Below are 25,172 nucleotides of genomic sequence, written 5' to 3' on the forward strand. Positions count from 1 at the left end.
GGCACTGCCGGAGTGAGCTGTCACACAGCTGTTGTGGTGCGGGTCTGTGGGTAATCTCTGTGCCTGTGGGCAGCCGAGCCTCACACAATATCGTAGTTTCAGTTTTCTTCCTCGTTGGAGTAGAGGATAAAGAGGCCCGATGGAAGTTAAAAGCTGTAAGTGCTCTCCCTCAGCTCTTCAGGGTACCACAGCGCTGACAAGGGATGAACATTTGCATTTGGCACCATCTGCTTGTGCCACTCTGAAAGTGATTGCATCCTCACTAGGTACAAAGGGGATGTGCTATAGGGCTAACTAACTTAGTGCGATGTATATTTCTGTATTTTTCTTCTCGTTTGCGGGTTCTGTAGCCATGCTCATCTTGGAATCTGTTTCAGTCTGTTTAGAGCTGTAAGGTTTATTCCCTCCCACCAAAAAAGGGGAAAAGTATCATGTGTTCTCACCTGTGGTGAGTTGGTACCTTCCTCCCAAGTTCTGCTTCACAAACACTGGCCAGAATGCTTTAGTTTATCCATGCTCAGTTCGAAAACACTGCAGATTCTCTTTAGAGGTTTTTCTTAGGTTAAACCAGTATATTTTCTTTGATGTAAAAAGCTCTTTCAGAAAGGAATCACTTGGTGAAAGTAGCAACCCTACAGAATAATAAGATATTACTAGAGCATAATTTTTACAGAAGCAATTAATTCAGTAGGTCTGTTTTTTAACTGTTGTGAAACTTAACTGAGTCAATTTAATGAAATGACAATCATATATCTTTACTGGCTGAAGATCTTGCTCTGTGTGTTTAAAAAAATTACGAGGTCTTACACTGCTGCTACCTTTAAAATAAGCTCTCTGTCTGTGATACCTATGCATATTCTGGCAATTTGTTTCTGATCTTCATCACCTGTATGAACTTTAAACTTAGCAGGAATAGGGTTACTTTAGATTAAGACTTTTTAAAGTGTTTGTGATGAGTTAGGTGCGCACAGTCAGTTACCCAGGCTCAGTGGGCATGCATTTGTTTCTGAAGCTATGGTAATTTGATTATGTATCTCACATCATACAGGAGAAACTCAGGATTTTAAGTGTCCTGAAGTTCACCTGCTAGTGCAGGTCACGCAGACACGCTTATTTATTCTCAGGCCACCAGCTGTGGTTCCTGTAATACAATATGCTGTCACTGTGGGCTAACTGTGTGATTATTATAAGAAGAAAAAGTTGCTTATGTTGTGTGTAAATTGCTGTCAGTACTCTAGGTCTGTAGTTTAGTGATTATTTGTGTATCTTATTCCATAATGCTGCCAGTCTTTATTTCATACTTGGGCAGCTGTCAATTTGGACACTCTTTCAAGTAATTCCTGCCTGACTCTTACTATAAAAACTTGGTTAGTAATTTAAAATATTTAATGAAAGATAAGATTATAATATCCAATCTGATTTACACTTCAGGTATCTTAAGAACTTGTTTATGTGCGCATCACTTTGTTTATTAGTCTGTAGTGCAGAAAATCTTGCAATTGATTTAATTGAATAAAATCTCTGAATTAGAAGAAAAGATCTGATACCATTATAACTGATACTAAATAAATAGTCTGCTAGTCAAGGCCTTTGGATAAACCTACCTGTCCAAAGCTGCAATTGCTCATGTAGAAATCCAGACTTATTTATCTTATAGCTTGCAAATCAATATTATTAGAAAAGAGTTTTAGAAAGGTGCTTCTGTCATTTGAAGTTTCTAATATTATTTCTGGTAGTTTCTGGTAAGTTCTTGCTTCTTTCTTCCCTTTTCCTGCCAAGGATTACTGTCTTTTTGAGATAACTATCTGAGTCTGTTAATGTTATTTTTTAATGACTTTTGGGTTTTCTTTCGTCTTATCATAAGCAACAAAACTTAGATTGGAAGTCAGACACTTATTTGCATTTTCATAGACTCTTACGCTCTCTGCTTAGTTACTTTTCCTTCAGAACTGTGGCCTGGTAACTTCTAACAGCAGTTTTGACCTTTCTTAAACAAGGGTTGACGTGTTTCTTTTTTTGGTAGAAGACAAGCATTTTCTAAACTGTATTTAACAAAACAAAAGTTAAACTGTATTTACTGTATGAAAAAATAATTGAATTACATCAGAAAAATTATTAGGCAATTAAAAAAAAATAATCTTAAACTTGTGTTTTCCTACAGCCACCTGGAAGAAAAAACACAGTGGGAACATCCTAAGTCTGGGAAGAGGAAACGTGTTGCAGGAGGTTTGTGTTAAGCTTTTGTAATGAACTGAAATTCTGTTAGAAACATCAGTTGGAATTTGTGCAGGAACTAGATGTCATTTTAATCTTCTAGTCATTGGTAATCACCTAGGCAAACGAAGCTTACAAAATACAGCTGATTTCAGTGGGGTTTTACCGATGTGATTGTGTCTGTGTAGAGTGATCATTTTGCAGTTTTATGGCTTTCTTGTATTGCTTCGTAAAGCCAAAGTACTAATTCCAGGATAAAGGGATTGTTTTACTGTGGCGTGTAAAGTATATATCAAAGGCTGGAATTCTCTGATTGGGTTCTGATATCCTGGTGTCAAGCAGATAATATTTATAGTTGGATAATATTCTTCAAATAATGTATTTCATCAAAGAATGTTCCTGGCACAGAAGAAAGTCATGTCAGTTTTCATTTTACTTGTTTTCCCTGACCCAATTGAATGTTGGTGCCAGAACAGAAGACGGTCGGTGTTGCAGGACACTTCCAAGCTAAATGCCTTCTTAAGGGCCTTGGATCAGTGCCTTAAATCAGATGTTCCCAGAAGCTTCTCTATGGCCTACCGAGGGGTACTATACTGTTGGCAATCCGTATTTCTGTTGGCATTGGTAATGTGACTGTAACTGGAATGTTTTCAGTAGATTTTGAGCCAATTGAATTATAATGGAATATTTTTCAGCCAGGATTAGAAATACTGGGAATGCTTTCTGATAAGTACTTCTGTATATAAGAATTTATTTTGTAAAGATTTGTCATTTTTGTTCTTCTATCTGTCCTTCCAACTTCACGTAATCATAGAATCATTTAGGTTTGATCTAACGTATCCCATACCCACTTGAGGGTTCTGATCTTCCAACTTTTGGTATGTGTTATGTGTAACTCTTCCTACATTTAGTTCCATGTTTTTGCTATTTGCTTTGTCAGGGATAGATACTCACCTGTGTGCAGTATAGACACGTGTATGTACTAGGAAGCATGGTTGCATTTTGCTGGTTTGTGCTATAACATGAAATAATCTTTATAAAGAATTTAGAGTGAATTTTTAGATTATACTTAATATACTACTCATTACAGTTGTATCACATCTCCTGTATATTGTACTTTTATTAGAGGGCGTGTGATTAAGGAAGCAATCCTTTTTTTCAAGTTCCAATATTCAAGTGCAGCAAGTAGCTACATTACCCAAAGAAATAATGCTGATTTATGCCACATTGGTCTGAGAAATCACTTAAACTTCAAATCTGAGTGTACGCTAATGCCTGAAAAAATAAAATGTTTTACATGTTTCCTAGGTCTGCCGTATGGATGGGAGCAGGAGACTGATGAAAATGGACAAGTCTATTTTGTAGAGTAAGTACGTCAAAATGTAGAATATGGACAAGTAGGACAACTGTGGTTCAGGCTGGGTAGCCTTTTTGAATTATGATGCTGTGACAAACAGCTAGAAAGACAAAGAAATGCCTAAGTACAGCTTCAGAATCCATGTGCAGGTATTACAGTAGTTGCTGTGTCTGAATGCTCATTTGTGGTTTTCCGATTTCGTCCATGTGCACAGGAATACTGGCTTGGGTGGAAAATTGAAGGTACTTGGCTTCAATCTCAAAATGTGAACTGACCCTCGGGCGATGTAGGCTCATTTTGGTTGTATAGCTTTATAGGTAAACTCTGTACGTATAATTTAAAAAAAAAACACAAACATATCCAGAACTTCATGGGTGATTGTTAACAATGCAGTAGTGCTTTAAACATATCAGATGAAAACAAAATTGCTGCAGTTCTGACTTGCCTGCAATGTAAAACATAGAAAGAAAGAGGATAGGGATTAAGCTAACCAAGATTTTTAGAAAGGTAAAGGAGGAGGAAGTTCACAGAAGGAGAAAAAGATTTCTGGGAACATTTCCTTTTCTATCTTTTTAATGGCAGGGTCAAAATGGGGTAGTTCTCTTAACTTGGCTTGGCCAAATACAATTATTAGTGAATGCTGTTATGAATGGAAATACATTTGATAAAAAAGGTAATTGTGATTATTTTAACAAAACTGCTTAAATTCCCCAAAATCAAATTTTTTTTCAATCCACTGGAAATGTACACAACAGTCATTGAAATACATTTAAAATCTAAGTGCAGAGTTGAATTTTTGTATTCTTTTGCAGCCACATAAACAAAAGGACTACCTACCTTGACCCAAGACTGGCCTTCACAGTTGAAGATAATCCAGTAAAACCTGCTACTAGACAAAAATATGATGGAAACAGCACTGCAATGGAAATACTCCAGGGTCGTGACCTGAGTGGGAAAGTGGTTATAATCACGGGAGCAAATTCAGGAATAGGTAGGTAAAAATTACACATAAGGTAAAATATGACAGTCTTTCTCTTACAGACTACTTTGTTTTTAAATACCTTTGTATTTTTGGTATTCAAAGTTGTTTTGCATTATTTCTGTATAAAACCTCAAGTTATAAAACTTTGTTCAGGTTCATGTCCTGCTTTTTCAAAAAGCGTGGAAAAATTGGAGCTTAGAGGAGAGCTACAGGAAGGACATCAAGTTTTGAAACAGTTTTTGTCTAAAATAATATTGGTGGAAGCATTTTACATGATGTAAATACAGAAAGGATGGCAGTGAGAGGGAAGGGAAGTTTCTTTTTATGATCTTGGTGGCTAGGACAAGGAGTGAGGTTTGTACGGCTGCAGGGGAGTTCAGGTAAAGTATTCAGAAAAACTTTCTAATGGCAGCAAGTAAACTCAGGTAAAGATTTTAAAAGATGATTGTGAAATCTTTATCTCTGAAGGTATTTTCAAGCCGACTTGATGATGACCTTGTGTCAGAATGTCATACTTGGTGCTCCTTTAGGGCAAAAAGTTATGTTTATGACCTTTTAAAATCCCTGTTAGTTGTATTTTCTAGCAGGTTCGTAAATCCTTTCAGCCACTCAGCTTGTTTAGGTATCTGTTATATAGCATAACTTCTATATCGGGTGAGTATTTGGGAGATTCTAATTAGCTGCTTTTGTTTCATTTTATAATGAAGCTTTGGTGCTTAGGGGCTTCGCCTTGCTTCTCAGAAGACAGGATTTCTTCTCCAACTTAATTTGCTAGGCTGTTTGAAGTTTCACTTGGCAACCTGCACAGGGTATGTCTCTCTGTGATTAAATTTTTGGAGGAGCCACAAATATTAGAACACTGGTGTGGTTTGGTGTTAGATTTGAACAAGGATTCTAGGGTTTACGCTTCTTGTGTAATCTGTGTTCTTTTTTCCTAGCTCTAAGGGCTTCTGAGAGAAGAGTATAATCTGAGCTGGGCTTGTGCTGGTTAAGACTTCTCTTTGACCTATTTAATGGGAAAAAAACAAGGTTCAAACTCATTGGTTTTCTGTGAAGGGAATACTGCTCCTTTGGAGTTGGCTAATGGTGTTCTTGTCCAATTAATTTGGATATAATGGGCAGAATTTGAAGTTTTCTTGAAACTCTGTGTCTGAGTCCTTAAAATGTATCAGTCTTAGCTTAACTCTTTGCTGTGCTTTGTGACTTGCCAAACTGCTTTGAACACATCAGTGTCATGTCGTGGATTGCAACATAGAGATCCCTGTGAGCTTTAGGATTTAGGATTAGTTGCTTGGGACTCCATGTGGAAATACTAATTAGGTTGCTCAAGAGGAGTCTTACCAGTTTTGGAGATTATTCCCCAGTTATTTTAGGATTTCAGTGCTGCACTACACTTTGTGCTCTAGATACTCCTTTTAAACTCTGTGTATTTTGGAGGTGATACTTCCCTCTCTGAGTATTTTGAGGAGTAAACAATTGCTGTGCTTTCACAACACAACTTCTTTCAAAGTCATTAAGACTTACTCCACTGTGAGGAATGAAAGATAGCGTGCAATTTTGTGTGTGTGTTATCTTTTTGTTTTAAAGGTCTTGCCATCAATTAGGTTATAGAGAAAGTACATCCCTTAACGGGAGTCTTGTACGAATAAACTCATACTTTTTAATTTTTCCACTAGAGGGCTGTGTTGCTCTTTGAAAACATTAAACAAAAGAGACCTGGTGCTTTTTCCTGTTTTTGGTAAATCCTCCTGTAATTTTGTTGTTTGTGTTCTTGACTATTAGGACTAGAATCCGAAACTTTAAAAAGCCTGTCAGCTGTTCATCTACTATTAATTTTATAAAAAGATAAGGTATTCTCAACTGCATCTGTAAGCGATCTCCTCAAATAAAACAATTTTTTAAAAAAAGAATATTACTTTGATATCAGGGAGACACTTTTGTAGCTAAAGTGATTTTTTTTTTTTTTTTTTCTGTGACTCGTAGAAGTATTGCTATCTGTTTTTAAGATTGCTATAGCTGTGCGACCTTGAGCCCACGTGTTGTGTTGTCTGTGTCGGGTGCAGTTGCTCCTCAGCCATTGTGGCTGCCGGAGTGAGCAGGAGCAGCAGTAGCTGAGCACTGTGGCAGGATGCTATGGAAGGGCAAGCTGTGCACCTTCTGTGCAGGAGGGCAGATTCCGCAACATAGGGGTTTTTCTTGATACTTTTTCAAGATTTTTTTAGCTCAAAACCGTATTGATAATCACAACCAAAGCGTTGCTCAAACTGCAGTTCTAAATTCTCTGCTTTGTGAAGGTCAACAGAAATCTGCTAATTGCTTTTGTAAGGGATGCCCAGAACAAGCGCAAATTATCTCAAGAAAATGAAAATGACTTTTGCCTTTGAGCAGCTTAATTTTTTTCAAATGCTAAAGAAAATCCAGAAGCTTCATTCGTAATGTGGCTTGCTATATTGCTTTTCTTGATTATATTTTACCAGAGTAAAGCATGTAATTTTATAATTGTGGAAATGTGTTGGATTATTTCTTCAAAATATTTGTCAGTTACTGTTTGGTTAAATGGAATTCTTTTTTTCTGGCACTTCTATTGCTGTGCAACGGAGAGACCTTAGCCAGGAGAAAAGTTGTATATTAGGTACTATTAATCTGTACTTAAAAGACAAGTCACAGCTCCAGTGTGCTTTTAGTCTGCATATACCTTTATTGTGAAAAGATATGAAATTTCTTTTTTTTTTTTTGTCATACTGATGCAAAAAGTTGGGAAATGTGCTTATAAATTATCGCAATTAAGCATCTTCTTTACCATTTAAAAAATGGTTTTGAATAACTTAGACTTTAATTTATAAATGATAAACATGAGTTGTGCTAGGTATATTGTACCATATCACTTAGGTTTTTACATTCTAAGAGTCTGATTAAGTTAGAACTAAAAATGATTAGTAAATTTTAGCAGAACATGACATGTTTTATTTAAATGTGTTTTTTGCAAACCAAGGAAATGCAAAGCAACCTACTTTTATTTTTTTTCTCTTAACTACTAAAATAGAGTTAGCAGCCATATTCTTTCATTCTTTCTTTTTAAATTGATTTATGCTACAGCTGTGGCTGATTTACATTCCCTTAAACAAGTGGAGCCACTACTTGAGTGTCAGGTGTACAAAATCAGGGGAACAGACTTAAGAGCTAAAACTCTGTTTTGAGCTGAAGTATCAGAATAGAGCCTGGGAAGCTTTAGAAAGTCATTGTTGATTTAATGAGCTGTATTCCCAGTATCAAATGTCATAGTTAATTGCAGTGAGGATTTGTATATATACACAAAACATAACTGAACATTGTGAAACTGTAGAAGGTAGCATTTTGACAATGGGAAACTTGATAGTTTACTTAGTATTAATCATCATGGCAACATGTAGATGATTAGATTTTGTTCACATATGGTCGTGCTTTTGTGATAAATACAAATTAAGGTACCTCAGCAATTTATCATGTGCCTTTCACTGGATCACCTGTACCCAATTCAGAAATCTCTCTCATATGGGATGTTATTTGAACACTTTACCTCTGTGGGCAGTGTACAGTGGCTACCTCTCTTAAATCATTCTGCTCCCAAAATATTAGAAACTTTTCTGTTTCCCCTCACTGGAAAAAGCAGTCATGTTTTGGTGTTCTGGGATGTGGGATTAATTGTATAATTTTGGGACCAGTAGCATCTGTGATCTGATAATTTCAGGGTGGAAATAGAACTTTATTAGAAAGCTAGGAATCTCTCTTTTCAGTGAGCATACAGTGCTTATATTAGTTCAGAAAGATCCAAAGATATTTGTTTTTATGTCATTGTTTTATTGTATTAAAAATAGAAGTTATTTTTGGTAGCTTTTTACTTTTTCTGTTTATCAAAGGAGTGTAAAAAAAAAAATAAAAAATAACCTGTACATAAATGGTACAATACACATGGCCAGACTGCTGTGCTTTGACTGTTTGCTTTTGTACTTCATACTGCCAGAAGCTAATGAAAGTTTGTTTTGTTGGGGGAGTGACATATTGTGTAGCTTCTGAATTCTTGATTTCTGAGCTGTTGTTTCTGTATCTTGTATAGCAGTGTTTGAGCACTTCCTGTATTAGTATTGTTCTATTTCTTGTAGTTAAAAAGTAGAATCTACCTTCAGAGCCTTGATAGAGGCAGGTGTGATTAACTTTTGCTGCATTTCTTATGCCAATTGAGTAACAGCTAACTGAGTAAAGGATATTTAAGCTACTACCTATAAGAGGAGCAAAATTAAACTTTTAAAACTTCTCTAAATTTCTTGTGAGAATCATTTAAGGTCTCTAATAGATGCTGGTTAGCTTTCACCACGATGCCCTAAATCGATTGGCGATGGAGAGATAGGAACAGTACGATCAAAAAGAACTCTTTTGCTTCTTAAGAAATCAAAGATAAACTGCTTGGTACCTGTAGAGAAGAGAATTTTGTGAATATGGGGAGCTATTCTAGTTGCAGAAGTTACTGAGACTATTTGTGGGTGACGTAGCATTTTTACCGAGGCTGGCTTTGTCAGCCTTTACAAAGAAGGTAGCATTTGCTGAATCCTAATTAGACCAGTGAATGGTCTCATTTAAGTCAAACTCAGATCATATGGGAGGAATAAAACAGACCCTTACAGATACCATTGCGGACTCTCATTTTAATAGTAATAGTCTGACTGTCTTAAATATGCTCATTGTCTTTCACTGTGTTGTGTGGAGTTCAGTCTTCTGACTCCACAGATGTTTGTCTGAATCTGTCAGTAAGGAATTGTTCAGCTCTGTTTTTGAGAGAGATTGCAAGTTTTCCTTGAAAAATGTGCACATTTTTCTTTGAAAGCACAAAGTTTATTTTCTAATTTCTTTTGTCTGTTTTCAGATGAAATAGCATTTAAAGGTTATACAACTGGCAGGACTTGTACAAAGGAATTTCTCAAGATAGACCTCTGTTTCAGATTCTCTTTATCATTTCTAGTATTGTTTTGGATTATTTCTTGTGCTGTAACACCTGAATTTTGTCAGCCTTGAAAAAATCAGCCTGTTTTTGTTGGATGGTTTATACTGGAAAAAATAATCTTGAAGAGAAAATACATCTGTCTGCTTTTGGATCTCAAAGATCTCTAAGGTAGACCTGTTTTTTGTATGTTTTATGATGAATAAGCAGCAAAGGTGTTTGCTTTCCAGAAATTGTCTACTACCTGTGTCTCTTTTTCTTCTGAGAGCAGAAAAGAGGGATGTGACATGGGGAAGCAAGCTTGTGACGATGCTTTTTGAAGGTCTTTTTCTACTATCTAGGCCTTTTCCCTGCTTTAGTGAAAAGTGTTTGTTGTCTGAATCAAAATTAGTTTTCATAAATGCATGAATTCTTGTGGATTAGTAAATTGAAACTTCTGCCTATTTTTAGTAAGAGGAATTTCTGTACATAATTCTGTTGTAGCTGGATGGTGCAGAGAGAAGGGAAATGCGGGAGGTTTGCTCAGGAGATGCGTTTTATGTTCTTACTAAACCAGCATCACTCGTGGTGAATGAACTATTGCACCCTTTGCACAGTTGGGTGTTTTCATACTGGAAGTGTTCACATGTGGAGAACTGAAGTGGGTATTATTTATGGAGATTTGGGTTCAAAGCTCATTGTGAGGCAGACAGGAAGGTCAGCAATATATAACTCTGGATTATTTTTCTTGGCCAAGTCTTAACTGTCCCTGAGATTATTTTCATGGGATAATTCTGTATTTAGTGGGCTCTTAAAAGCATGAAAGAGTTGTTCTTTGATGTGTATATATATATTTTGGTTTTTTTGGTGAATTCTAGGCTCCAGGTATCACATGTTTCACTATTATAAGCAACACATTAACAGAAAAGCACGGCTGGGCTGGATGCAGCCAGTGTGTGTATGCTTTGCCTTGGAAGAGTAAAATAACCTCTCATGAGAAAAATAAGTTACCCAATAAAAACATCATTTTGCAGATGTAATTTTTACAGCAAGGTCTTCTGCCAGCACAGTTGTGTTGTTTAGGGGCTGTTTTCTTGCCATCCTTTGCCAGCAAAACAGTGGCAATGAAGTTTTGGTCTTCAGTTCCTCTAAAACGGTTGGGTGGAGAGAGGGAAAAAATAATCATGCTTGAGCCTAATCCCATTTGGTATTGTATACACAGCTATGTCTTTCAGTTTCATAGTGTTACTCTGGCTTCAACAGACTTATTAATTCTCTTGAGGAAAAGCTGCTTGCTTAATGAAGAATTCATGGGAAAAGTAATGCCGAAAAATTAAAGGCTGAGTTTTTTTAAGTCCTGTGATCCACGGGCTGTGGACCAAACTTGGCACCTGTGTAATTGGTGTAGAAAAGCACAGTTTATGGAGGGCAATGTGCCTGTGGGGTGGAACTTTAAACTCATTCTGTTGTGGGATGTTAGTAGTTGTCAATCAGGGATTAATAGTAATGCATTTTGAACAATTAAAAGAACTACTAAAAGCTATTATTTTTCAAACTTTGAATAATGTTAATAGAAGAGAGTAATTTTTAATTTATAGTACTGTATTCTGGAATTTTTGGTGGGTCATAGTGATCAAGTTTTCCATGAGGGTCATCACTCTGTTCTAAGTCTGGCTTATTGTGGAATACCAATATTGCTCTGCTTTACGTAAGACTCCAACTGTCTACTTGTTACATATTGTAAATATTAAAATCTCCTCTTGGATTTCTGTAATTTATTTTTCTTATTGAGTAAGCTGAAAATGGTGTCAGCTGTTCATACTGCTTTTTCATGTCCATTTTGATGAATCTATTTATTACTTCTGTAATGAGTAGTACACATGGTTGGTTAGCCAAGTTATTGAACTTCATCAACCTTGGCTGAAATTCACAATGCATGTGAAACTTGTTGTAACATGTAAGAAATTACATCTGGGCTAAAAGGTTCAATAATGATTACTACTTGTAATGGAATCCCTTTACAGAGGATGGGGTTGAGCTCTCTGCTTGTGTTGTACTTTCTAGTACTCCTTTTCCAGGGGAATGACATACTTGTAGAACAGGAGCCTTCATTTGTGGTATTTACTTTCTTGTCTGTTGTCTAAAAGTTAAAAAGACTTTTCAATGGGCTGCAGCATAACTTGATCGCTTTTCTATCTTTTGAAATATTTAATTTCACAGAGATGTTTCTCATTATCTTCTGCATATTTCATAGCCCAGAGATGAAAAGACCTTTTGCATGATTCAGTCTATCTTGGTACAACACAGAACTTATTCTCCGCATCATCTTGCGTCTCCATATTTTGCAAGAGTTGTTTGAATAGTTTCAGCTGTACATTTGTATTATTATTTTTTTGAATGCTTGTTAGGTGGTGGGGACAGGAGAAGTTGATAAATGTATACTGTTTTCTAATGATAGTCTCTTCTGAGGCATCTAGTGTAGGTACTGTCAACTCTAGTTACAGCCTAAAGACGTACGTTAATGGATATAATATTCTTTGGTTTACCAGCAGAAAATTCCTTAGTGACTATTCCTATGCTAAGCAATAGGGTCACAAGAAAAAAGGATTTCAGTGCCTTGTGTCCCTTTCAAGCTCCTCATGCTTGATTGTTTCAAGGATTTTTAAGGTTTTGAAATTCTAGTCTGAAACAGTAAATCCCTACCAAGAAGGAAGTGAGAGGAGGCAGGTAAGAACTTGGGAAGATAAAGATCGAAATTGTGATGTGATTAACAGGAGTCTTTCTACTGACTTCACAATTAGTGAGGCCAGAATTTTGCCTAAGTTATAGAACAGGAATAGTACTGTGAGAGAGAAATTGATCTTACATTCATCCTAAAGTCTATGATATGCAAACCTTTCTAAAAGACAGTGTGTGACTTAAGAAAATAAATACATGCCATGTCACATTCCTTTAAAAATTCTCAAGGAAAAACCATCAAAAACAAAAGTGGGTTTGTCTTCCATGATGTTTTTTTTAATTAATGATATTTGCAGGTCTTAGTTTTATTATTGACCACACACTGAGTCTTATGGCTTCCTGTTTTTTTTTATTTTTCTTCTGCAAGTGAAACATTTGTTTTGTTTTTGTTTCTTCTCCTTTTTCCGTTTCTTCTATAGGATTTTCTTTTTAATACGTGAGATCTTTGTAGCCTTCTGTTCAGCTCTATAAGCTCAGCTTTTCTGTTCATGTATTATCTAGTTGGTTTTGATTTCTTGCTGTACTTCATAGTGGCTTTTAGTACTTCATCTGTTGCTTCAGAAAGCTCCCTACAAACTGGCTGTCTTGAAATCTGTGTAGTTTTGTAGTAATATGCTCTACACTTCCTTTCCACTTAGTTTGAATATAGTTACCTTAGTCACTGTTTCTAAGTTCCTGTTCTTAGTTAGGGTCTCCTTTATACTAAAAAACAAGTGAAGTTAGATTTTCTGGTTGTTACTATACTATCTTGATTGTTGGATAGTTCTGTCACAGCATAAAAAGTATACTCCTGAAAACTATTCTAATTCCTGAGCAGAAGGAATAATTAAGATATATTAAGGGTAGAAAATATGGCAACTAGAAATGAGAAAGGAAAGCTTTTCCAGGAAGTGCTTTATTTGTTTGGGTCTGTATCCAGCTGTGAGCAACTGCTGAAGGGTATAAATCTTATCCTTGTTGAAGGAATTTTAACTCTGAAGGTAAATTTTGGACAATTTTATGCCTTACTAAGATATGTGATAAAGAGTAGATAAAAATGTGCATGACCTACTTGGCAGCCCCCTCTTGGCATCCTGAGTAAATGAAGATGTGATCTGTGAGATGGTGTCTTACTGTATCTGTTTCTGAATCTCATCTGTGGTCAAAGGCATTGAGACCTAGACTTCCTGATTCTGTTCTTTGAGGCTGGTTCTTTAAACACTTCTCTCTTGCAAAACAAAAAGTTATGTACTTAGAATGTAAGACAGATATGCTTCATAATGGTATATGGTGTAGTTTGATGAATAAATATCACTTACTAGGCTTTTTACGCACAAACTAAGATTTGGTTATTTAACTGGGGAACTTGTCGTGGGGAAGGCAGGCTGGATGTGAGATCAGGAATTGTACAGCCTGACTTCTGTGTGATTGTAGGTGGACTATTCAACACTAGATTCTGGCTATCAGTTGAAGTAATGTTTTTTACCTAATTCACAGTAATGTTGCAGAATGTAACTTAAAATTTTAGAGTGCCATATTGTCACAAAAACAGTAGGTTCTAGAAAACTTTTAGTATGCTTGTTCACCTGGCAGGTTTTTTTATTTTCCTGATGTCGAGTTTTGTTGGCATATGTATTTTTGGATTTAGCATCCTTTTCCCCAAACTGGCAAGGTCTAACTTCTTGGAAGATGAAAAAAAATTGGTGTAGAACATGCAGCTGTAATTGGTCATTTGCTTCAGAAGGTTGTAGTTATTGAGCTCTTGGGTGGGCTGCTGGTGTTCCAGATGTTGGCAGGTAGACCTTAAATGCCATCTAAACAAACATACATTAGTTGTGGTGGGAGAAGATGCTTGATGTTTTTGTGCCCTTCTTGAAAGTGTGGCAGAGGTCTTTTTTTTTATTTTTTTTTCCTGCTCATGGCCTTACGTTATAATTTAATGACTTCTAATTCTTGCTTGTTTTCCATTCTCCTTGCTTTTTTGTATAGACACTTTTTGTTAATACTCTTCTTATTCTTCATCTTTTGTTTCAGAACTCCATCTCCTGCCTTACTTTGTATGTCGGAACCACATGATGGATCATTTGAGTTACATTACAGCTTCCCATCTCCCTCTTTCCTTCGTAGTTTAAAGCACGCCCAAAAGGTTTGCCAGTTTTGAACCTTGGGAGGTTGGTACCCATCCTGAATACCATCTGATCCAGAAAATCTAGAATTTAAGGAGGTAACCCAGGACTGTATAAATTCCCAAACCTCCATGTCTTGTTATCCTGCCCATTGCTAGCTGTCTCCTATCTGCTGTTTTTATTTGCTTGCCCTAGAAAGAACAATGAACTGCATCTTCCCTGTATTTGGTTCTTTTCACAGGATCCTGAAATGACTCTTGCATTAAAATCTTCCTCTGCTGCTTAACTAAAGGCAAATTGTCTTATCTCATGTTGCCCAAAGACAGAGGTGGGCAGTGACTGCCAGAACTCGAGTAGCATTGTTTTAATTTTCGGTCTGCTCCTTTCCCCTGTGACACAAACTGTGAGCTCTTTAGAACAGGACTTAGCTGTGTTATGTTTGATTCTCTAAGACATCTTTTTTTGTAACCTTAATTGTGAGCTATTCAGGACGGAAATTTATTTGTAAAATATCTAGCATACACTTTAAAATCTTTCACTGTTTGTGTAACTGATACAAATAAATATGAAGTTTGTTTTAAGAAAAAATTTGGTCCAATTTATGTTATGGTGCTTTCTTGGTATTTTTACATAACACTCAGTATGTCTCATGAAATAATTTACAGATTGAAGCTTGGAGGATCTAGCACTTTAGCTGACAGCACAGTATGTCTTTTAATTATTCTGCCTTGGATGAAGTATTCCTCTTTATTAAATTTACTTTTATTAAAATTGTACTGTTGTACTTGCCAAAAGGAGATTCAAAACATGCAACTAATTTTTTTTGTTATGTTTAATTAGGGCTCAGCTCAGCAGTACAGAAACCTATGATACTGTTGGCTTACAGAAGAACAGAAGTGTACTTGAAAAGCTAGACAACTTCTGGCTTTTTTCTCTATTTTTGCTTTGGTGGGAAAAACTGTTGTGTTGCCTAAAGCTACTGCTGATGCAAAGAGCAGCTTTAGAGAAGGAGACTTTGCCAACCCCATTTTGCTAAAGTTGGAACATCTGGTTGGTTTTCTTTTTAATATCTGATTAAAAAAAAGAAGCCCAAGAGAGACAGTTACAGATAAATTTTAAATTCTCTGGGCTTTTCTCTGGTCACCCGAGTAAGCTTGTCTGAGACAGCGTGTTTAAAAATAGCAAAAGGGAGGGAGAGGGGAAGCCCTGAACTTCTGGGGATGAGTTGGAAAAAACATCCTTCATCCTCAAAACAACCTTCAAACTGTAGTTGATACTGAATATGCCCCATCCCTGGAGCTGTTTGAGGCCAGGCTGGATGGGGCTTTGAGCAACCTGGTCTAGTGGGAGGTGTCCCTGGTCTAGTGGGTGCTTGGAACTAGATGATCTTTAAGGTCCCTTCCGACTCTAAACCATTCTATGAAAATCTGATCAGATTTTTTTTATAAACCCAGTTATGAATGCTCTTGCGCTGGCGCTTTTCCAGAACACAAACCCTTCCAAGACTGGAGTCTCTTTATCCGTTGGCCTTTGATATTTGCTACTGTTTTTAGGTAAATCCTTAATGATTTTTTTCGTTTGGTGTGTTACTGTTGTGAGTTTTGTTGGCACTGCTTCTCTTCAGCTTGCATCAGCTTTGCTGTAAAACAGTCATGAAGCATGCAAAAAAAGTTGTTATTTATTTCCTTAATAATGCATTCAGGTAATGGTACTTATAAATAGACTGGCTTTATTTAAACAAACAAACAAAAATGGTCACTTATCCCATAGTGACTAAACATTCAGGAATGATTACTTGCTGGAAAGTAGCGTGCCCTAAATGTCATGTCAAATTTGGCTGCTCATCAGATGATTTCATTGAGATGCTGGTTTGATGTTGCCTTACATTGTGGGCAGATTTATTGTTTTCTGTTACTCTAGACTTCAGTTAAGTGTTTCTTTTGGAAGTATTTATTTTGCAATAAAAATAAAAGTAGTGTATTAACATAACTAGTCTAACAAAATATTTTTTTATCCTTTATGAATATAAACATATGTAATTCTGAACAGAGTAAGTTTTTTTACAAAAATTAGGAATATGAGTCACACTAAAATGAGTTCTGCTCATTTTGAGACAAAGTTGCTAGTTCAGGTTTCTTTTAAAATGTATATAGCTTTTTTGGTTTGACTTGGTAATAATGCATATAGATGCACTTTTAGGTGGAAAGGTTATTTTTATCTAGACAATGTGCCAAGTTGGTGCATATGCAGATGCCTATCTTCCCCTGTGTGACATGTTATCTGTTACAAAGGAAAAAATCCTATGCAAACAGAAACAGAAAAATAAATTCTAATAAATTCTCCTTAGACATTAAAATATAAAGGTAAATGCTAAATTCAGATCTATATTTTTTTAAATGCACGGATTGATTTGTGTTAGGAAAACTGGGACACTTGCTTGAAAGAAGTCACAACCAGAAGAAAACATAGATTTATTCTGTGCTTGAAGAAACAGTGAGGAGTTCAAACAGAGTAGATTTCAGTTGCAGATGCAATGCTAAGGTATGACTAGTTGTGTTAATTTCTGCAAATGATTTTAGTATTGGTCAAATGCCACTCTGATAACGTCCATTGGGCTGATAGAATACACTTTAAAAAGATTCAGGAAAAAATTGGCTTGGAGTTTGATTAGGAGCACGATCCTATTGTTTAAGAGATGAAGAAAGGCAAGATGAAATATGAAAGCTGAGACTTTTTTCTCTTAAAGGAGTCTATATTTAAACAGCTTTGGGATTTGTTAATATGGAAGATGCATGTGTGAATCCTTTTTGACTGGGATTTTCTTGGTTGCTGTACTGGTGTAATGTCCTGGTTTGAGGTAAAACAGAGCCAATGTGCATCTAATGTACAGACATGTACATCTCATGCAGGGAGTAGATAAAAAGGATAAAGCTGGGATTTCACTGGAAATTCAGTTCTTATCTCCTCTTCCCTTCATTCTTATATCTGCTCACTGTTCCTCTCTTCAGGCACCTGATGGGACCTGCTTGTATTTACATGACATAGCAACTGAAAAAAAATATTTATCTTGATGGGGATGATCTATGCAGTTTAGTATTAAATTTCAGTTTTGGTTCTGTCTCCCCCTATGTTTTAATTAAGCTTCTTTAAGGATATCTAACTTACTTCAAACCCACAGTTTTTCAGGGTGGTCATCTCCATGTATTTCAGGGGCAGAGATTTAATGGTTGGTGGGAATTGTCTTTACACGACTAAAACAAGGTCTTATGGGCAACGTTGAGTAGCTTGGCTCTGTATTTAATATGCTGCATCTCACAATAGGGTTCATTGCCCACTGGAACCCTTGGCTGTTACTGCAATATTTATATTGGATAGTAACACCTCTACAGCATAAATTATGGGAGATGTGGGTTGGCGTCTGCTGCTGGACTGACTCCGCCTTTGGGTAGCTGAGATAATTAGCAGTGTTAGGCTTTAACAGAGTTGAGAGGACTGAAGTCCAAGCTTGCTTCATGCCTTGTTTAACTGCATTTCAAAGTGAGTTGGTCTCACTTTAAATAAATCTCACAGATTTATTGTGAGATTTTTTTTTTAACTCACTCCTTTAAGTAGGGGTTTTGGGGCAGTACAACTGGAGTAGACACCAGAGGTGACTGCAACTTTGTGGCTCTTAGTGGCAGTGTCTTTGTAATGTGTGTGCCTGACATAGTCACTCTTCTGTGTTTGTGTTTGCTGCAGCGTCTTCAGTTATGGATTTACCTTTCTTTGCCTCGTATGATGCATTTTTAATTTTTTACAGGAACAATGAATCACAGATCTTTATAATCCCATCAATTTAAGGATGTTTTTTTCATACTTACATAGTGTTGTGATGCCTTCAGATGAAACAAAATATTTTCAGTTTTGTCAGTGAAGATGGCAATGCATTTATTATTAAGAATAAATTTACCTTGCCCAGAACAGTATATTGCAAAGAAGCGTAATGTGTAACGAGTGCATATTTTTAAGCTGGTTAGATGGAAAACAGAACCAATGCATTAGTCATCCTGTTTCATTTTGGTTGGCTGCTTCACTTTCAAGTGTATAGGGGTTTTGGGGCAGTACAACTGGAGTAGACACCAGAGGTGACTGCAACTTTGTGGCTCTTAGTGGCAGTGTCTTTGTAATGTGTGTGCCTGACATAGTCACTGTTCTGTGTTTGTGTTTGCTGCCCTTTAAGTAGGGGTTTTGGGGCAGTACAACTGGAGTAGACACCAGAGGTGACTGCAACTTTGTGGCTCTTAGTGGCAGTGTCTTTGTAATGTGTGTGCCTGACATAGTCACTCTTCTGTGTTTGTGTTTGCTGCAGCGTCTTCAGTTATGGATTTACCTTTCTTTGCCTCGTATGATGCATTTTTAATTTTTTACAGGAACAATGAATCACAGATCTTTATAATCCCATCAATTTAAGGATGTTTTTTTCATACTTACATAGTGTTGTGATGCCCTCAGATGAAACAAAATATTTTCAGTTTTGTCAGTGAAGATGGCAATGCATTTATTATTAAGAATAAATTTACCTTGCCCAGAACAGTATATTGCAAAGAAGCGTAATGTGTAACGAGTGCATATTTTTAAGCTGGTTAGATGGAAAACAGAACCAATGCATTAGTCATCCTGTTTCATTTTGGTTGGCTGCTTCTGTGGTTCATGGCTCCAAGAAAAACACGTTTGTCCAATTTACACACAAAGGGAGAGGCAGGCTCTATCTTTCATATAACATCAGACTTCTCAATGAAAAATATCAGTATATGTCGTTACCATGTGCCTGCAAACACACAGAAACAAAAGCAGCATTAGTATTTCATGTGTATTGCTTGTTTTAACTTTAGTCTCTTAAAATATCTCGGTGCTTTATTTGCTTGGAAACTTGTATTTGGAGCAACTTGAATAACACGTCTCTGAGATTTTATCCTAAATATCTACATTGAGGGAGGGTGATTGTGGCCAAGCACTCCTGATAGAGAATGCATGGTGCTTTTTGGGCTCTGAAAAGTGTGAGTTCATCAGTGATGTGATGTTTCACGTACAGCTGGCATCACTCCATGTGAAAGATCTGCTGGATGTGGTACCCTTAAACCACCAGCACCACAGGTAGTGACATCTTAGTTAGAGGAGCTCCTTCCCTAAATCACGCATCATTGTTGCAGTATTTCAACTTGAAAAGAAGCTTTTGCAACTCCAAATCCTTTGTCGCTTTATCTTCAAATGTGCTATTTGAATCTGCTTTACTCCTTTTCTGAGGAAGTGTTAAATAAGATGATCTGCTTCACTGTCACTGGTGTTTAGGTCTTCCAAGTTGACATAAATCTAGCCATGTCTAGGAGACAAGTCTCTTTTCCATTTGTATGTAGTTCTCTTGAGTCCCAAAAATCAAAAACACCTAGTCTGTTTGAGATGGGGTGGTTGAAATGAGAGTCTGTTTTGGATTATAAAGATGATTTGTTGCAAATTCTTGAGTGTTTAACTTTTTCACAACTCTCCTCTGTAACAAAACTGGACTTAAATTGTGTTTTGTGTAGATACATGTTGCATTTAAGGAAAAAAAAGTATTAGTATTGTATATTGTGTCAGGATTCTGCTCTTAAGTTTTTTCTGATTTCCTTCCTTTGTAGATAAGTTTACTGTTGATCCAGGGAAAATGTAAAAACAGTTACAAAAAAACCCCCTGAAAACAGTTTTGTTTTCAAAGCAAAGGGTGTTGGAAGGGAGTTACATCTTCTACCTGGAAAATATATTTTTGTGATACTTCTATTACTTCTGCATTAAAAAAAAAAAGTATGATTTGGATGATGATCGGATGTTGCAGATGAACTTTCTGATGGTTCTGAGTAAAAATTGTTGTGCTTTATCAGAACATTAAGTGTTTAAAAGGATGGATACATACATACTGGCCTTTGATGGCTCAAGTCTACCAAGGCTCTGCTGGTTCTGTGCATGTGCAGGTTTTCTAGGTAAGGTGTTGGATTTCTATTGTGGAGAGACTCTTGCCAAATAGTGAGAACACTTTTCTTCTCCCAGAGATCTTAAACCAAAGTAAAATTGAGGTGCTAAATACTGGCCTATGCTTAGTTCAAGAAATAGTGTCTGAGAAGCTGTTTATTTTTTTCTGGAAGGAGCTCAGAACAAGGAGACCAAAACCCCAAGAAAATAGCTTCTTTTTGTATTGCTTCTGCCTGGAGGAAGGAGTTCTCTTAACTTGGGTGTTTTGTACACTATCTGAGTTTAAATACAAACTCCTGAACTAGTGACTACACTGCACTTGCGTGAAAGAGGCCAGAAAGTGTTTGGTTTTTTTTTTTTCATTTACTTTTAGTGCCAAGAATGTTTTAATTAAGGCTTCATATTTTCTGGATTGCAGAATTAATTAAAAAAGCTGTTGCTTTTACTTTATGAAGGTTATATAAAATTTTTGATCCTTCCCAAGAACCACCAAACTGCACAAATAAAAGCTTCCTATTAATTGAAAGTTGGATTTTTACTCTCAATATCATAATACCAATATGGAGAAGAAATTGCTCTTCCAGCTGCTAGTTTATCAAAGAATGATTTTGTACAAGTCACTGATTTTATATTAGAAGATAATATAAATATTTCCCAAAAATGTAGATTTATTCTGAAAATTACCTCACTTCATTCTGCAAATGGGGCACCCACCTCTTTGGAGGAACCCTATAGATGCTTGCTGCAATTCAGAAAACAACATGGAAGTTTTGAGGACAGTGTAGTGGGGGGAAAAAGAAAAACCTGAACTCATCTGTGAAAGTAATACATGCTTTTAGGGATAGAATATGTTTGTAATTAAAAAATCCATGTTGGTTTCTGCTGTTCTACAGTCCACAAGTGCATGAAGGGCCAGAAATACTTAACACGAGCAGGTGAATGCTTTTCACTTCCAATTCCACACAACACTTTTGTTATTTTGCTTGACCTTGCTGTTTACTGGAGTGGGAGGTTTCTCCTGGATTCGCTTTTAGTTCATGTTCAAACTGCCTGTGACACAGGGCTCTCAAGGGTGGCTGGGCTTGTGACAGCTTTAAATCATTCCTCAACACACCTGGCGATGTTTTAGGATCCCAGGGCCTCCAGAGCTCTTCTATCAGTGGAGAGAGACAGGAAGAAATGATTTTGAAGAAACTGAATGTGAACAAACCCTGTAGCTTTTACACTGAGCACTATTCTGTTGCAAAGAAAGATGGCATCACTGCCCTTCAAATGCGTTGTAAACGACAGATCCAACGTGTCCTGGAGTGTTTGGGAGAAGGTAGAGAAGCTGAAGAAAACCTGTGATTGTCTGAAACTCTTTTGAATTTCTTCTTGTGTATTCAAAATTTCTTATATTTGGAATAAAGAAATGTTTTAAAACGTGTAGATGCCTGATGTAAATTCCTTACAAAATGTCCCCAATGATAAATGGACTGTACGCTGTCTACTTTGTTTAAACAAGAAATAGCTGAATTACTTTTCCACTCGGTGAGTCCCTTCCTCTGTTTTATTGAGGAGGTTGCACTGTTTGACAGAGCCCTGTACTCATCTCCTGTGTGTTGACACAATGTAGCTGGCATTAATTGAGCGATGCTAACTGCTCCTTAATTGAGACTGTTAGCTGAAAATCTGTCCCAGAATTCACGGAGAGTAGTTGACTGCAGATAGATGAGAATGTGAGAGTATTGAATTGAACAATCATCAGAGAAGATGAAGAATGAAATTGAGTGCTAATTTCTTGGGTCTTTGTGAAAAACCTTCTGTAAGGGGCTGGAGGGTTTTAAATGGCTGTAGTAAATCCCATGTGCTTGTAGCGCTCTTGTTCGTTCTGCTCCCAGGCCTTTAGGTTAACTGCTGGTGGAAGAGCTGTGCCAGAATGTTTATCCTCATGTATGTCTTATTCTTAAACAGGATTTTCACTTTTGGATGATTAGATTAGAGCTCATCCAGCTCGAGCAACGGCAGGAAGAGTAGTCTGTCTCAGGACAGTCTTACCTCTTGAGGCTTTCAGGGCAATCACTTGAAAAATTTATTTTAATTTTATAAAACGTTTACTCAACATTGTACAGGGTATTTAAATATACTACAATTGCTTTTCCAAAGTGTTCTTGATGTAAGCATGTTCTTCTGGCACATTTGGGGGAAGTATTTATCATATCATTTGCAACTGGCTGTTCTTGATGCTCCAGCGTGTTATCCTGTGCTGTTTCTATAATGTGGTTGTTTCTACTTTAAAAAAACAAAACAAAACACAACTAGTATATAATGTTTGAATTTCTATAAGAAGATATTCAAGTTTTGCAGCTTTTTTTTGAACTGTCTACTTTGAAATCTGAAAACTGATGCACAGAACCATCATATGTTGAGGCTGGGCAGTTTCCTTCAGCTGCGCACAGCCTTTGCGAGGTGTTGCAGGGAGGCAGGATGGAAATGGCAATAATTCTTGCTGTCCCTTTTCTCTGGGTTAAATAGCTCTGGAGCTGCAGTACCCTGGAACTACAGTGCAGGGAAGATTCACCACTGGAGGATACGATGTGTTTCCTGGAAAAGAAACCAGTATCATTGGTGATAGCGTTCCTTCATTGGGAAAGGGCTGTGTCACTGGGTGAGCACCCTGGCAGCTACAGTCTTGGATTAAGTCAAGTTTTAAAGAAATCTTCGGTTCTTTTGAAGTCCACAGCGTTACTCTTGTGGGTACAATTAAGGTTGTTCTGGTTCCCTAATTACGTATATCCTTAACATAGTTTTTTAGATTTCTCTTTCTATTTAACTCTACTGTGATTTTTTTTTTTTTTTTTTGAGGTTTTACTGTTGTTTGGGCATTTATGAAATGTGTGGTTTAACTTCTGTGTATGAAACCACATTTGACGTGGGTTTTGATTCAATGTAGCTTTTATAGATAGGCAAGGTTTTTCTTTATGGAGTTTGAATAGTTTTGTACTTCAAATCCTCAGTCCTTGTGTTAGGCTGAGGTTTTGAAATTTACTGTATATTGAAAACGTGGCTACATTTTGCTGGAAGACAAATGTTGTTGGCAAACTCAGTTTAACACAATAAGTGTGTTAAAAGAATAAAAGTTTTCTGCTATGCCAGAGGGTTTTCCCCACCTGTTTAAGCTGTGTGACACCGAAGGAGGAAAGAAGTCTTAAATTTTTGCAGGAGAAACAAAAAGCTAAAGCCATAAAAGGACTCAAATACTGAGGTGCTTCCAAACTCCTGCTTCAGATGTTTCAGTTAGAAGTTGCATTCTGCTAAGCTTCTGCATAGTAATTTCATGGAATGATATGGAGTTGGAAGAGACCTCTGGAGATCATCTAGTCCAGCCCCCTGCCAAAGCAGATCCACCCAGAGCAGGTTGCACAGGAACGTGTCCTGGCGGGGTTTGAATGTCTCCAGAGACAGAGACTCCACCACCTCTCTGGGCAGCCTCTTCCAGGGCTCTGCCACCCTCACAGTGAAGAAGTTTTTCTTTGTGTTTAGGTGGAACTTCTTATGTTCAAGTTTGTGCCTGTTTCCTCTTGTCCTGTCAGTAAACTGTGAAAGTAATTAGCTGTGCTGCTTAATGAGGATTTTCAGGTCTATGAAGATTTATTTTACTGATATACCTGAAAATGCTGCACTTTCGAGAGTGAGCAAGTGGGTAGGTAGGTCAGACTTAAACCCCAGTGAGATCTATGAAGACGACCTCTTCTTGTTATATTTTATCTGGTAGATGGTCTGAATGGATATTTTGATGGTGATATTTTGAATGGAAGGATGGACTGCTGCTCAAAAATCCTCCGAAAAGAGGTTGTTTTTTGTTTTTTTTTTAAAGCATGTAATTTCATGGAAAGATTCTGAACCTCTCTGCCTAAGGAAGAAGAATCATCCTTTGCTGGCCCAAAAGAGAGGGAGTATGTCCTAAAGGGGGAGTGTTTAACACTCACCTCAAGGTTTGCAGGGAACAATCAAGGTGATATTAAAATTAACTTACTTTGCAGCGTGTAACTTGGTTAACTTTTAATCTTTTCCAGTTTAGTTTATAATGAGAATCAAGTTGTTAACTGTAACAGAGAGCGGAATGGAATTTATTATTTTGCAGAGTATGGCGTAGGGTAGCGTTAGCAAAACATCATCACACAGCTAATTAAACCGGCCGTCAGCTCTAGATCTTTGTATAACAGCAGAAAAACTGTGATCCCAGGCATTCCACTAGTTTTTAATATTATGGTAAGCTGGTCAAAATAAGTGTATTTTTTGTGCAAAACAAGAAGCGTACAGGCAGCTAATAGTACTCTGGTACAACATGTCTTACATTACTTACATGAAAAATTCTAGTTAAATACGCTTAAAGTGGAATTAGGAACAGGGGAAATCTTTGCAAGTGCTGCAGCTGAATTCGTGTGCATGCAGTGAATTACCCAGGTAATTAAAGTTGCTTGGTGCAATGAGTGGCTTTAAAAGAGATACAAGAAAATTGCTTGGACTTAAATACTGTAAGTATGTAATTGCAGAAAATGGCATAAATTTGTCTTGGTGTCTGTTGTTTCTATAATGTAAGTTATGTCTTGTGCTGTAACTGAATTTTGTTGCTCCAGGGTGTTTTGGAAGTGAGACAGCCCATCTTAATAGGTTTTTTTGTAAACAATTTTTAAAAGGAAAACACGAACATGCTTTAAATGTCATAACGCTAAAACAAATACCTCTTCTCTTTGACTTCTTCATATGCTCAAACTGCTGGGCATTTCAGCTTGATTCTTCATTTTCTAGTTTAAGCTTGTCTAATTGGAACTCATTAAGCTACATCATTCCTCTTTCAGC

At 36.8% G+C, this 25,172-nt stretch overlaps 1 protein-coding gene across 2 annotated transcripts in view; it reads left to right on the forward strand.

Annotated features, from left to right (window-relative positions):
* WWOX (WW domain containing oxidoreductase) overlaps nucleotides 1–25,172 on the forward strand; it is a 531,878-nt gene that overhangs the window by 459 nt on the left and 506,247 nt on the right. For both annotated transcript variants that reach the window (XM_014942443.1, XM_014942444.1), the window contains exons 2-4: nucleotides 2,162–2,226; nucleotides 3,523–3,580; nucleotides 4,384–4,562. In XM_014942443.1, coding sequence (XP_014797929.1) covers nucleotides 2,162–2,226; nucleotides 3,523–3,580; nucleotides 4,384–4,562 — 302 coding nt within the window. The remainder of the gene's footprint in view (nucleotides 1–2,161; nucleotides 2,227–3,522; nucleotides 3,581–4,383; nucleotides 4,563–25,172) is intronic.

Source organism: Calidris pugnax, unplaced genomic scaffold (genome assembly GCF_001431845.1).
Source record: "Calidris pugnax isolate Ruff unplaced genomic scaffold, ASM143184v1 scaffold28, whole genome shotgun sequence".
NCBI lineage: Eukaryota > Metazoa > Chordata > Aves > Charadriiformes > Scolopacidae > Calidris > Calidris pugnax.